This window comes from Podarcis bocagei (genome assembly GCF_964188305.1).
Source record: "Podarcis bocagei genome assembly, chromosome: 10".
NCBI classification, from domain to species: Eukaryota; Metazoa; Chordata; class Lepidosauria; order Squamata; family Lacertidae; genus Podarcis; species Podarcis bocagei.
In genome coordinates, this window is record NC_138135.1 from 49,149,770 (window position 1) to 49,163,467 (window position 13,698).

Here is a 13,698-nt window from a genome sequence, read left to right on the forward strand (position 1 = left end):
CCGTGGGAGGGAGGCGGGCGAGTCGGGCGGCGAGAGGCGGGGTGGCGGCGGCGAGCACACGCGGGGCGGCGAGCGAGCTCCCTCCCACATCCCATCGCCGCTCGCTACTGGGCCTGCGCATGCGCGAAGTTTTCGCGCATAGCCACTTCCGGGCCTGCCCCAGGAGGTGGGGTTGCGGGCATCACTCCCTTCCCCACGTGAGCGGGGGCTGGTCTCAGCCCCCGCGAGAGCAGGGGAATCCCATCCGGCCACGCCTCCTGGCCAGCCAATCGGCTGGCTGGAGGGGGCGTGGCTTGCCCTATTTAGGGCCGGAGCGGAGGGGGCTCGCCCTCTCTTCTCCGGCTAGCCCCATCGCCGCTCGCTACATCCCATCGCCGCTCGCTACTGGGCCTGCGCATGCGCGAAGTTTGCAGTCCTTGCAGTCCTCGGTAACCACAGCTTGCAGTCCTCGGTAACCACAGCGACCCGAGGGAGGGGAGGGAACAGGGAAGTCGAGGGTGGCGGCGAGCCGCGATGACGTCAGTGGGCCGCGCCACCTCGCCCTGGCACGGTGTGAGAGCCCCGGCTAGTGGCGCGAGCTTCGGAATAAGTGGGATCCGCGTGCGCGAGACCGAGATCGCGGGTAAGGAGCTCAGCCCTGGGCAGGAGGAAGCGGGGCCGCGCATGCGGGCCACATCCCCACAGAGAGCGAGCCTCCCCCGGCCCACCACTCCGGGCAGGTCCACTCGCATGAGGGGGCGGCGATGGCGACGGCCGGCAGCTTGCCTGCAATGCCATCCCTCGAGCAGGCGAGCAGCCCGGAGGCTACCAGATGTGAGTCCTCTTTCCCACCCTGCTCGGGAGTCCAGAGCACTTGGTTGCATTCAGGATCTAGAGTGGGGAAGCGGGGCTTGTGTCTGGGCTGGACACATTGGGCTGCCTGTTCCGCTCGACCTGCGGGGAGAAATCAGGGTGGGAGTCACGACCGTGAGGCAGGGCTGCCAAGTGTGGCAGAAGAGGACACGGCCGTCGCACCTGTCCTTAGGTAGGAGCTTCTTCCGTGTCGACCTGCTGCCCTAAAGTCTTGGCTTTTTTCTTGGCTTTTTGGCGGTTGGCACAGAAGGAAGGCAAGGGGGAGGGGAAAAAATTGAAACTTACACTTTCGTGCGTCCCTCCCGGCGTGACGCTGCGCGCTGACGTCACGGGGCTGTAATGGTGGTGTGCCTCGAGATTTTTTTCATGAAACAAGTGTGCCTTTGCCCAAAAAAGGTTGGGAAACACTGATCTAGATTAAGGCAGGTAAAGTGAGCATTTGCCAATATTTGACTCCTTGAACCTTGTTTTTTAAAAAGGTTTATTATTTACATTTTTATTCCACCTTTCTGCCCATGGCAGTCTGACAATCTGAATATAAACACAACAAGCAATAAAATACTATGTAGCAACATAGAAACAGAAGAAGTAAGCACCAGTCAGTACCATACCCAAAAATAATAAAACAATAAAAATTGAAAGTAACTTCATGTCTATATTACTGTAATATGCTCTATATGTGGGACGACCCTTGAAGACAGTCCAGACACATCTGTTTACTCAGGACTTCGGCAGAATTTAATTGGATTGTGCAAGGCTGTACGGGTTATTATTGACTCTTCAGCTTTATTTTTCCCCAAGTGCAGGTTTTTTAAGAGATCTTGGTTTTGTTTCATTGTAGGTTTTAGCATTTTAATTGTGTTTAATGCTTGTAAACGACTGTGGGCTCTACATGGATGAAGAACAGTTTTGAAATTCCAGAAATAAATAAAACAAAATAAACAGAGAGAGATCACCTGTCTAAGTAAGAATAATACTGGACAGAGATCAAGACACGCACCCCTATAATTCTAAAAACAGGATGCACCCAATGAAAAGACCCTCTCCCATATCCCTGCCTCAGATGTTGACAGGAATACGAGAAGTATCTCTTTTTTTAGATCTCAGAATTCAGGCAGGCTCATAAAGGAAAGGGCTGTCGGTATGGTAACTACTTCCGACCTACATAGGTTGCATATATTGATTTCAGTATTTACTGTCCTGCTCCAATTTTTCAGCTTGAAATTAATATAATGAAAATTTAGCCATCACAAAGTACCATTCCTTTGCTTTCAGTGGGACTTGGGCACAGCTAACCTGAGCTAGATTGTGTTCAGCCAGCCCCCCTGAACTAACCACAGAGTTACTTCACTGGCCTTGAAGTTGGGCGGTTTATTGGGGACGGGAAGAGGGTTTTCTGTTAGTGTCTGCTGCAGATTTTTCAGGATGGTTGCTTTGGAAGTGACAAGGAGTAGCAAGAAGATACCAATTTCATTCTCTTTTCCTAGGTGGAGCACATGATGACAGAAATAAATCTCGTCCCGTTGTAATAACATGTGTTAGACCTGGAGGACCTGCTGACAGGTACAATCCGTCTTCTGCAGACATGTACACACACACATACATATACGAGAGAAAAGGATATACAAAAAGCTAAAGGATAAATTGTTTGGTGGGAGGTGCCAATTAAGACAGATATCTGCAAAGCACAATAGACACATTCGTGTCTTATCCATTGTGCCTTATAAATTATACATTTTATTGTATTAGTAATAATAGGTATTGGACAAACTACATGGAATGAATTTTAATTGAGAGACTCAGCTTGTTTTGTTAAGTAGGGTTTAATCATTTCTGAATGCTTCAAGAGGAATAGAACACACTTTGCAGTATGCAAATTTAGTTTATCTTGTAACTTTCCTATTGTTAAGCTTTAAGGTGTTTTTTCCTATCATTTCAAGATTTTTTCTTTCACTTTTGGAAGAAGGGTTCTGTATTAATTTTTAATGTCCAAACACTAACTCCTTGCAGGTTTTGTTGGTACTTTACTTAATACATATTTAATAGTAGTAGTTGTCATTGTCATCACAGAATTTATATCCTGCCTTTTCTCTAGGGAGGTCAAGGCACCACATATCCCCATCCCCCTTTTTTATTTTCACAAGGATCCTGGGAGTGATATTAGGCTGAGATGTAGACCAAACATCACCCAGTGGGCTTTGTAGTTGAGTGGGAATTTAGCTTAAGGGTCTTCTAGTGCAGGTAAACATTTTGGAGGGGGCAGAAATCTGAAATCTCTTAATAATGCCATTGATTTTTCTTGTGAAGAACGCTTTTTTGCAGTCAACCAAGATGATTCAGTGATTCTTTGTGATTGCTCTAGCTCACTTGCCATTCTGCTCAGTCATAAGCCACCTTTGTGTTTGCTAACAGCATATCCTTCATAGATGTTGATGAGGAATCTCTCCCCTCCCCCTGTTTTTTATGCCTGCATGCACATCACATTTGGAATGGGGCAAATACTATGAAAGACAAGTAGTTTGGGAAATCTCTTTCTTGCATCTTCTTTTATAGCTGAGAGCATGTTGTGATCCATACCAAGGCCAGAAAAAAACACTAGTCAATTTCCTTTCAACTCGCAAGGGAGGAAATCAAGAACTTGAAAATTTGGCTGTGAAGTTAATGAGCCTTTCACTGTTTACAACTTCCCCCTGATAAATAGGGATGGGGAACCGGTGGCCCTTCAGATGTTGTTGGACTCCAACTTCCAACCCCTAACCACCATGCCCAACAGTCATGACCCATGCATGCTGTCGTCCTATAATATCTGGAGGACACCAGGTTCCTCACCACTGCTTAAAATCTTGACTATGACAGGTTGATATTATAGATTGCTATCTTTCATACCAGCCACAGATATTGGCTAAGGGCACTCCTGTAGTGTGGCAGTGAAACATTCAAGGGCAAACTTATACTTCCCACTGCTCCCAATTCAACATGTTAGAAGGGATGACAAAGTGTTTCATAGCTTGCCTAACCTGGTGTCCTTTAGATACTTTGGAGAGGTCTACAGCTTCCAGCATCTCTGACCACTAGCCATGTTGGCTGGGTCTGACATTGTGCTGCAAAATATACGGAAAGCGCCAACCAGGTTGAGGACAGCTGGCTTATACAGTTGTTGTTGTTTAGTTGTTTAGTCATGTCCGACTCTTCGTGACCCCATTGGACCAGAGCACACCAGGCACTCCTGTCTTCCACTGCCTCCCGCAATTTGGTCAGACTCAAGTTGATAGATTCAAGAACACTATCCAACCATCTCGTCCTCTGTCGTCCCCTTTCTCCTTGTGCCCTCCATCTTTCCCAACATCAGGGTCTTTTCCAGGGAGTCTTCTCTTCTCGTGAGGTGGCCAAAGTATTGGAGCCTCAGCTTCATGATCTGTTCTTCCAGTGAGCACTCAGGGCTGATTTCCTTAAGAATAGAGAGGTTTGATCTTCTTGCAGTCCATGGGACTCTCAAGAGTCTCCTCCAGCACCATAATTCAAAAGTATCAATTCTTTGGCGATCAGCCTTCTTTATGGTCCAGCTCTCACTTCCATACATCACTACTGGGAAAACCATAGCTTTAACTATACGGACCTTTGTCGGCAAGGTGATGTCTCTGCTTTTTAAGATGCTGTCTAGGTTTGTCATTGCTTTTCTCCCAAGAAGCAGGCGTCTTTTAATGTCATGACTGCTGTCACCATCTGCAGTGATCATGGAGCCCAAGAAAGTAAAATCTCTCACAGTAGTAGGAAGTACTAAATGTTCCTGTAATCATATTATTCTGGCCCTCTGCATATGGCAACAGGGAAATTGCCGTGGCCACCTAGATCTTGCTACAGGAGATGCCTCCAGATATTGGTTATAAAGCAATGTGGATGCCTTGGGCAGTTTAATTTGCATCCTGAAAGTGACCTGAGACCGATTCACAATTCTGGAACCCATTTCCTGTTGGGAGGTGCCAAAACTGAAAACTCAGATATTCCAGGGTAGGCAAGTGTGATATTTTACTAACCTATATACTGATAAATATTTTTTGTGCTGTTATGGAGCCCTAACTGGAATAGGCACATGTTTATTTGAGGGTGGGAGGGAATATTTGTTGCACTTCCTCACAATGTCCATGTTACTTAGCAATGTGCTGCTATTTCTCCATCACTGATTTTCAGATGAAAGCAATTCCCCTTTTGCTAGTGATCCCTGAACTGTATTGCTGTCGTAATCGATATTAAGAGAAAAGGCAGCTGCACTGAATGTCAGAAGAGAGTGTTAGGGAACCACTTTGCATATGCCTACTGTCTCCAAATTGCATTATATCAAATTAATAATGAGTGTCCTTTTAATCTTCTTTCAGGGAGGGGACAATAAAGCCTGGTGACAGGTTGCTTAGCGTTGATGGAATTCGTCTGGTCGGGACATCACACAGCGAAGCCATGAGCATTCTCAAACAATGTGGGCAAGAAGCAACTCTGCTGATAGAATACGATGTCTCGGTTATGGGTATGTTGAAATGCTGAGCTTTCATTCTGGGAGCCATCTGTGACATTTTACTGTCCATCCTTTAGAGGCTACTTGAACAATGATTATGACCCGTTATGCCTCTAGTAGCACAGATATTCCCATCAGCAGCATCTCATTAATCTCTCTTGGTTCGTGGAGAGGTGAACAGTATTTTATTGTAATTTAGAGTCTGGCTGTTTCATGGTTTGCAGAGTGAGAGCTTATCATAGTTCCTAGCAAGGCGGTAACTCTCAGTTATTCAAGTGAGGTTTACTTGTACAAAGGAGATTATGGTGCATTGGTATTTCTCTCAAAACAAGTTTTTTAAAATAAAAAACATGCTTGCGTAGTGTGACACTAACTTTTATGTGTGTTTAGTGACAGACAAAGCCAAAACAACAACAAAACTGGGGGAAACCCTAAATCCTGGAATCAAGACAGAGAAAAGTGTCATTTTTTTCTCTCCTTAAGAAACCTACTTCAAATTATGGTTTACAGATGCTCTTTAGAAGATTATGGAAGGCTAAATGTCTTTCCAAGTATACAAGATAAATAACATGGCAAACTATACTTGCCTTCAGAAAGGATGGTACAAAAATTTCATCCTTCATTTAGTAGCCCATGGAAGTTACATAAAACAGCATGGACTTTATAGCTTTTTCATTTTTTATGGTAGGCCTTACACAAGGCCATCGAATGGAAGATTAACTGCATTTTCTTATCAATAAGGGATTTGAAAGTCTCCTCGGGAACAAGAAAAATACGAGGCAAGTCAATTGGCTTTGTGAGATAATACCCATGGGACACTTTTCCTTGTGATATTCTTCACTGAATCTAATTATTCTGTTTGGGAGTATAGCTGTTACTAGATAAGAGTAGAGGTAGAGAATGTGCCCTTGTATGGAAAATTATTACTTGAGACTCCTAACCTCCTAAAATGGTCATACTAGAAATTCTATGATCTATGGCTAGTCAGGTAGTTGCACTTGCTAGTATGAAGCCTAACAGCATAGGTTTTTTTTAATGGGTTGTGTCAAGGGCCAGATGAATTATATTTAAGGAAAAACTTTTTAATACTAAAAACTCAAAAGAAATATCTGGATGCAACAAAACTTAAATATGCAAGTTTAGAATAAAAGTGGTCTGGTCTTCCCCATTCAAAGAATAGAGTTTTAAACTAGATCAGTAAAGAAAAGGACTGTTTCAGGTGTTAGTTTTTTTAAATTTGTCAGCTGCCTTTCCAAATACAATATTTTCCCAAGGCAACAAACAGTGTCTGATGAAATCAGCTTAAAAGCATATTCAATATTACAATAAAATACCATACCATAGTAAGCAGGACCAATACATTCACAGCATCTATTTCAGCAAATCTCCTAACAAAGATGAAGCAGATGACCAAGAACAAAAAGTACTTGTTTTACTCCCCCAATCAAAAGCAAACTTAAAGCCTTTATAAGGGATTTGCCTGAATAAACATGTCTGGATAGATATTCACAGGGTTCAAAGAAACTTCAGCAACTTTTGCAAAAAAAATGAAATGTTTGCATAGTATCCAGTCAGTTGTTCAGGTCTTGAGTTTCTTCCCCTCAACACAGAACCAAGATGGAACCTTTCATTTCTCATAGGCCTATTTACAGGGGAAATTGATCCAACCTAAAATGTGATTAGACTTTAAGAGTTTGCCACCTCATTGCATGTGTAGGCCAGTTGCACACTAGACTGTGAGCTGACAGGCATTCATACACTGCCCTTCATCTGCAGAGAAAGTTGGCAATTACATCTTAACAAACTACCGTATTTTTCGCTCTATAGGACGCACTTTTTCCCCTCCAAAACTTAAGGGGAAATGTGTTTGTGTCCTATAGAGCGAATGCAGGCTGCGCAGCTAAGCCTAAAGCCAGAACAGGGAGTCAGAGTGCTGCGGAGCTCTCCGTCTCGCTGTTCTAGCTTGGGGATGGCTGCGCAAAGCCTCCACAGGGAAAAACACAAATAAAAGATGAGTGGTACTTAAGACTATGTAAAAGGTACTTTTTAAAGGCTAATAAATGAAAAGATTTTACCAGGTGACTAAAGAAAGCAAGGTTGGTGTCTACTGAGTGTCCCCAGAAGGCCTGCTTCTGACAGCATCTCAAGTCAAACTTTGACAGCTGCTTTGCTTCTTCTGTAGCCTTATGAGGCTTTGCCCTCGGGTGGGAAAAATATTGCGCCCGGGAAAGGGAAGTGGGAGTCAACAGACACTCAAGGAATAGTTTCGGAGAAAAGGCTTTTATTTCTAACATCCATGAACTGGTAGAAGGAGCAAGTGTGATAGTTCACAAAAAGCGTGCACGAGTTCACAGTCATGTGCACAAGCATATATACCCCTTTCCAGTTCCCTCCTCCTTTCTCCTCCCTCAGGAGTCCTGCCCATGAGTTCCTCTGAGCATGAACAGAAAGCTGCTGTCTTGGACTATTGGGACTCTTGGCAGGAAATGGGGGGTGAGAACCTTGCGTTCAACATGTCCAAAGATGTGTTACTTTTCTCTTGCTCTAGTGGCACAGTTCCAGGAAGGAAAAGTTGCAATCTGGTTAACAAGGCCAACTAGCCTGAGAAATGAAGAAAGCATTGTTCTATTCAGCTACCTTTGTTTAACTGTTCCCCTACACTTCCTGGTCCCTTTTTCTGCTGTGACATGCTGAGGTAGGCCAAGGTTTGGCTTAGTGTGTCATCCAAAATGGATATTGTGGTTCAGCTCTGTCCTCATATGACCTATAAACAAGGTTTGTTCTCCCCTGTAACTAAGGAGGAGTAAAGTGGATGCATACTAATGTAGTCTTGTTAAGCCAAGGGCGTCAGCAGGAGAATGAGGAAACTGATATGGGAAAAGGTGCTCCTTCAAGCTTTGTCACTGTCTCCATCACTGAGACAAAGGCAAGACCCAATATAAATTTTGGCACAAACTGCTGTACTGCATGGTTTTGTAAGTTAAAATGATAAAAACAGATTCCTCTTATTCAGGGGTCAGCAACCTAAGGCCCATGGGCTGGAAGCGGCCTGCCGAGGTCGTTTGACTGAACTGAGCTGCTTGCTCGTGTGCTGCGCTAAACCAGCTTATCGTGGGGACTCACTTTCGTGGTGCCAAAAATCACGGGTACATGTGCTCATGCGCATGCGTGATCCAGCTCACGGAGGGATCTCTGCGGGACCAATCCGGCCCAGGCAAGATAAACCTTGCTGACCCCTGTTCTTATTGCTCTTTGCTCCTGGCTATGTTCAAGTTGTAGTCCATATGCCACTTTCTTTCTGAAGTCATATTGAAGTCACTTGTTAGAATGGTAGTCAACCTAGCTAAATTATTAAGCTCCCTAATACTCCATTGAATATATTGTTTTCAGTGGGCATTCTTATTTGGTCTAATTAGTTATCTGCAAACAGAAGGTTATGGGAAAGGGAGTACTTTTAACTCACCTATAGGTATTCAAACATCGCGTTGTGTCTTATCTTTTTAAAACTTCAAGTCCTCCCCAAAAGAGACGTAAAAAGAGTTTAGTTTGCATACTACAAACTTGCAAATGGCTCTAACAGGCCCAATTAACATTTTTCTCTAGCACATAGGCCTCATTAAAATCAGTTGCATAAGCATTGTTCCCTGTAGGAAATGGACTATAAAGGTGAGATGAAATTTAATTATTGCCAAATAAGTACAAGTAAAGTTTCATTATCTGAATTAACAAGAGGGGGGGACAGCAGTTCATATTGTTAAACCCAATTACATTACAATAATATATTTAAGCACTCCCCATTTCCTTAAACAGTAAGAAGTTTGAGGGGCAATGCTGGAACAGAACTTTGTTTCCCTAGGATGAGGGAATGTTGGAGACTTTGTGGTCATATTCAGGCCATCATATATTAGCTGAATCATGTCTCAGTCCAGATATGTACAAATTTTTTGCAGTCATTCTTTCATTTCTCCTTTTGCAGCACAAAGTTAGGAAGTCGATAATCAACCATGATGTCATGTTTCATCCAAACCAGGAGAGATATGGTTATCAGTTTTGGAATAAGTCAGGATATTAAATCAACTTCAAAACATGGTTTAATACCCTGGTTTGTTCCAAAACTGATAACCATAGCTCTCTGGTTCTGATGATTAATGAGAGCTTCCAGGTTTGATTGAAGGAGCTACGTTCATGGACAAAAGTCTCATTTATATATCAATTTATTAAGCCAAAATATGTTAATCCAAACTGGCACATATTGTAAAAAGGTATCATTTGCAATACACAAGCAGAACATACCGTATTTTTCGCTCTATTGGACGCACCGGACCACAGGACGCACCTAGTTTTTAGAGGCGGAAATCAAGGAAAAAAATATTATCCCCCCCCAGCCCCAAAGAGCAACGGACAGGCTGCATGCAGCCTGTCCACTTCTCCCAGAGCTTCTCGGGGCTGCGGGGGAAGCCCGGGTTACCCCCCCCCCAGCCCCAAAGAGCAAAGAAGCCAAGACAGCGCACGGGATCCATGGCCGCGCAACCTCTCCAGCCAGGAGCTAAACCTCTCCAGTGCAGCTAAAGAAGACAAGGCAGCAAGCGCGATCCATCCCGCTCACTGCCTTGGCTTCTTCTTTAGCCTTGCACAGCATCTTTAGTCTTGCGCAATGGGATGGATTGCGCCCGCTGTCCACCGGGGCTGGACTAGATGACTCCTGGGGTTCCCTTCCAACCCTGCAATTCTATGACCTCGGAAGGTGTTTGGGGTCTCCACCACTGGAGGCTTTTAAGCAGCGGTTGGGGGACCATCTGCCTGGCGTTCTTTAGCTGTGATTCCTACATTGTGAGGGGGCTGGGCTAGATGACCCTTGGGTGGCCCTCCCAACTCTATACAGTCCTACAGTTCTGCGGCAGGAGATCCACAGCCACTTCACACAATGCCCACTCCCAATTTGTACCCCCCTACCTGCCACACTTCCCCCACCCCACTTAAGCTGAGGGAATTCCTGCCCAGAGAAACTCCCAGCAATCAAGGAGGAGGAATCCGCTGCAGCCGTGAGCAGCGGTGGATCCATAGTCCCCTTCCTTCTCTCCTCCGTAGTTGCTTTGAAGCAGGAAAGTGGGAGAGGAGCTGCTTACACGAGTGTAAGCTGCTCCCCTCCCACTTTGCTGCTTCAAAGCAATCACGGAGGAGGGAATCCGCTGAAGCCTCCAGCAGGGGAGGATCCATGGTCCCCTTCCTTCCCTCCTCCGTGGTTGCTTTGAAGGAGGAAAGTGGGAGAGGAGCTGCTTACACGAGTGTAAGCTGCTCCCCTCCCACTTTGCTGCTTCAAAGCAATCACGGAGGAGGGAATCCGCTGAAGCCTCCAGCAGGGGAGGATCCATGGTCCCCTTCCTTCCCTCCTCCGTGGTTGCTTTGAAGGAGGAAAGTGGGAGAGGAGCTGCTTACACGAGTGTAAGCTGCTCCCCTCCCACTTTGCTGCTTCAAAGCAATCACGGAGGAGGGAATCCGCTGAAGCCTCCAGCAGGGGAGGATCCATGGTCCCCTTCCTTCCCTCCTCCGTGGTTGCCTTGAAGGAGGAAAGTGGGAGAGGAGCTGCTTACACGAGTGTAAGCTGCTCCCCTCCCACTTTGCTGCTTCAAAGGGAGCCCGGGAGGAGGGAATCTGCTGCAGCCTCGAGCAGCGAAGAGGATCCATGGGTCCCCTCTTTCCTTCCTCCGTGGTTGTTTTGAAGCAGGAAAGTGGGAGAGGAGCTGCTTACACGAGTGTAAACTGCCCCCCTCCCACTTTCCTGCTTCAAAGCAATTACGGAGGGGGAATCCGAAAGTGGGAGAGGAGCTGCTTACACGAGTGTAAGCTGCTCCCCTCCCACTTTGCTGCTTCAAAGGGAGCCCGGGAGGAGGGAATCTGCTGCAGCCTCGAGCAGCGAAGAGGATCCATGGGTCCCCTCTTTCCCTCCTCCGTGGTTGCTTTGAAGAAGGAAAGTGGGAGAGGAGCTGCTTACACGAGTGTAAGCTGCTCCCCTCCCACATTGCCGCTTCAAAGCAATCACGGAGGAGGGAATCCGCTGAAGCCTCCAGCAGCGAAGAGGATCCATGGTCCCCTTCCTTCCCTCCTCCGTGGTTGCTTTGAAGCAGGAAAGTGGGAGAAGAGCTGCTTACACGAGTGTAAGCTGCTCCCCTCCCACATTGCCGCTTCAAAGGGAGCCCGGGAGGAGGGAATCTGCTGCAGCTTCCCCCACCTCCCGCAGAAGCCGTGCGCTCTTTAAAGGGGCTGTGCGACTTCTCCTGGCTTTTCTGGGAGGTGGGGGAATTCCCCCACCTCGGAGAAAAGCCCGCAGGAGCCGCGCAGCCTTTAAAGAGGGTGCCGCTCTTGGGGGCTTTTCCCCCAGGAGGGAGAAGGGACTGCTGCAGCCAGTCACTCCCTTCTCCCTCCTAGAGAAAAGCCCGCAGGAGCGCACGAAGCTTGTGTGCGGCTCTTGAGGGCTTTTCCCGCCTGCCTCCCCCCCTGCATTCGCTCCATAGGACGCACACACATTTTCCCTTGCTTTTTAGGAGGGAAAAAGTGCGTCCTATGGTGCGAAAAATACGGTACTGTAAGCAAACGGTCTCTCCTTCAGTAAGCAGCAGATCTCAGACCCTCAGAGGAAACCCCCCCCCCGTTTCAGCTAAGCAGCTAATCACTTCTTTTTCTAGCTCTCTGTCTCCTTTCTTCCAACTTCAGGATTCAAGCTCTTTTCCTTAATCAGAAACACACACACACTACAGAATACATGGACCCACCCACTGGCACCAGTGGGAATTTTGCTCCCAGTGCTAAAAGCAGTTTTGAGAAGATTTTAATCATGCACTCCCTGTTCTGGTTGCTCCTCCCACACACACACACACACACACAGAGAGAGAGAGAGAGAGAGAGAGAGAGAGAGAGAGAGAGAGAGAGATTGGTTTAAAAACCCAGCTATGTTAAATGCAATAACATGTTATGTAGTTTGGCACTAAGTATTTCCAAGTAGAGGGGGAAAGTGCAGGTTGGTAAATAGGTCAGGTTAAGTATTTCTACAGTACTTGCAAATATGACTTAGCATCAACCGCATCCTTTAATCTAGGCATGTATTGGAGATCTTTGCATTTAATTTATTATATGCAGATTTCATGGAAGAAACAAGGGCATTTGCAATTTATTTGGTTTTGGTGTAGCTGAGTTTTAGATTAACTGCTTCCGAACTTCTAACAAGATTAACAGGATTACTTGCTGCCAGCCAGGCATTGCAGATATATCAGCTTCCTTCCCTGTCATTATAACGTTGATCAGCCATTTTTAAGATTAGAAATTGTCTGCATTAAGCTGATTGTGAGCAAGAAAACTTGTTTTATTTCCTTGTTTCATTTAACATGTACTCCAGTTAAAGAGAGACTATATAGAGTTTGTTGAGGGCAAATAATTGAAAAGAGATCTTGTCTGCATGTAAACTCCTAAATGTATGTAGATAGGAAAGGAATGAATAGCTTTAATAATAAAATATCATTGGGGTAGAAGTATTACTGGCCTTCTGAATGTTGAGGGATGGAGGAATTTAATATGGCGGACGATGCATTTCAGGTGAAAATCTTGCAGTGTTCCCCATGAAGGCTGTTAAGCTTTTCATAGAAATGAGGGGCTCCTGCGCAAAGACATGTAATTTACTGGTAGGCAAAAACTATAATCAGAAAATCCAATTAAAGACATCAGGTGTTTTATTGGCACTTTGAGATGCTGGTAGGCTTGTGCAGAAAGATGGGTTTTAAAAATTCCACACATTTTAAATGGCTAGGGCTGATGATAATAAAATATCATTGTTTAACTTAACGGGGGCATCTCAAAGGTGGCATCATCCCCACCTCTATTCTGTGAGTTGCAGCGTGTGGAAAATAAGAACTTCTGCTCCAGATGTTTTTTCAGTATAAAAACATGTACTTAAATTATGCAGCTATGTCTCTCTTGGCTGCTCCTCCCCCCCCCATCCTAACTTCTACCCTAGCAGGGAGGGGCTGTGGGCAGTCTAGTGGCGATGCTGAAAGAAGTACCAAACTTACTACTGGATTCTCTGGTGCAGCCACCACAGGGCAGTGCCCATGACATGCATGTTACTAGTATTGCATCTGGGGAAATTACAAACAGCAGCTGTCCCAGCCAGTGGCGTAGCAAGGTCAGGTGATACCCAGTGCGAAAAATTTCTTGTCACCCTGCCCTACCATTGAATTTTTTTTATTATTATTATTATTTTGCCTGCAAAAATGGTTTGACTTTAGGAGTCTGCCTGCCACCCTACAGCTGAGGCGTGCTGTACATATGAGAGTGCTGGAGGTGAAATA

General features: G+C 45.6%; 1 protein-coding gene across 20 annotated transcripts in view; it reads left to right on the top strand.

Annotated features, from left to right (window-relative positions):
• GRIP1 (glutamate receptor interacting protein 1) overlaps window positions 1-13,698 on the top strand; it is a 346,924-nt gene that overhangs the window by 282,002 nt on the left and 51,224 nt on the right. For all 20 annotated transcript variants that reach the window (XM_081211477.1, XM_081211462.1, XM_081211473.1 and 17 more), the window contains 2 exons: window positions 2,340-2,415; window positions 5,226-5,371. In XM_081211477.1, coding sequence (XP_081067603.1) covers window positions 2,340-2,415; window positions 5,226-5,371 — 222 coding nt within the window. The remainder of the gene's footprint in view (window positions 1-2,339; window positions 2,416-5,225; window positions 5,372-13,698) is intronic.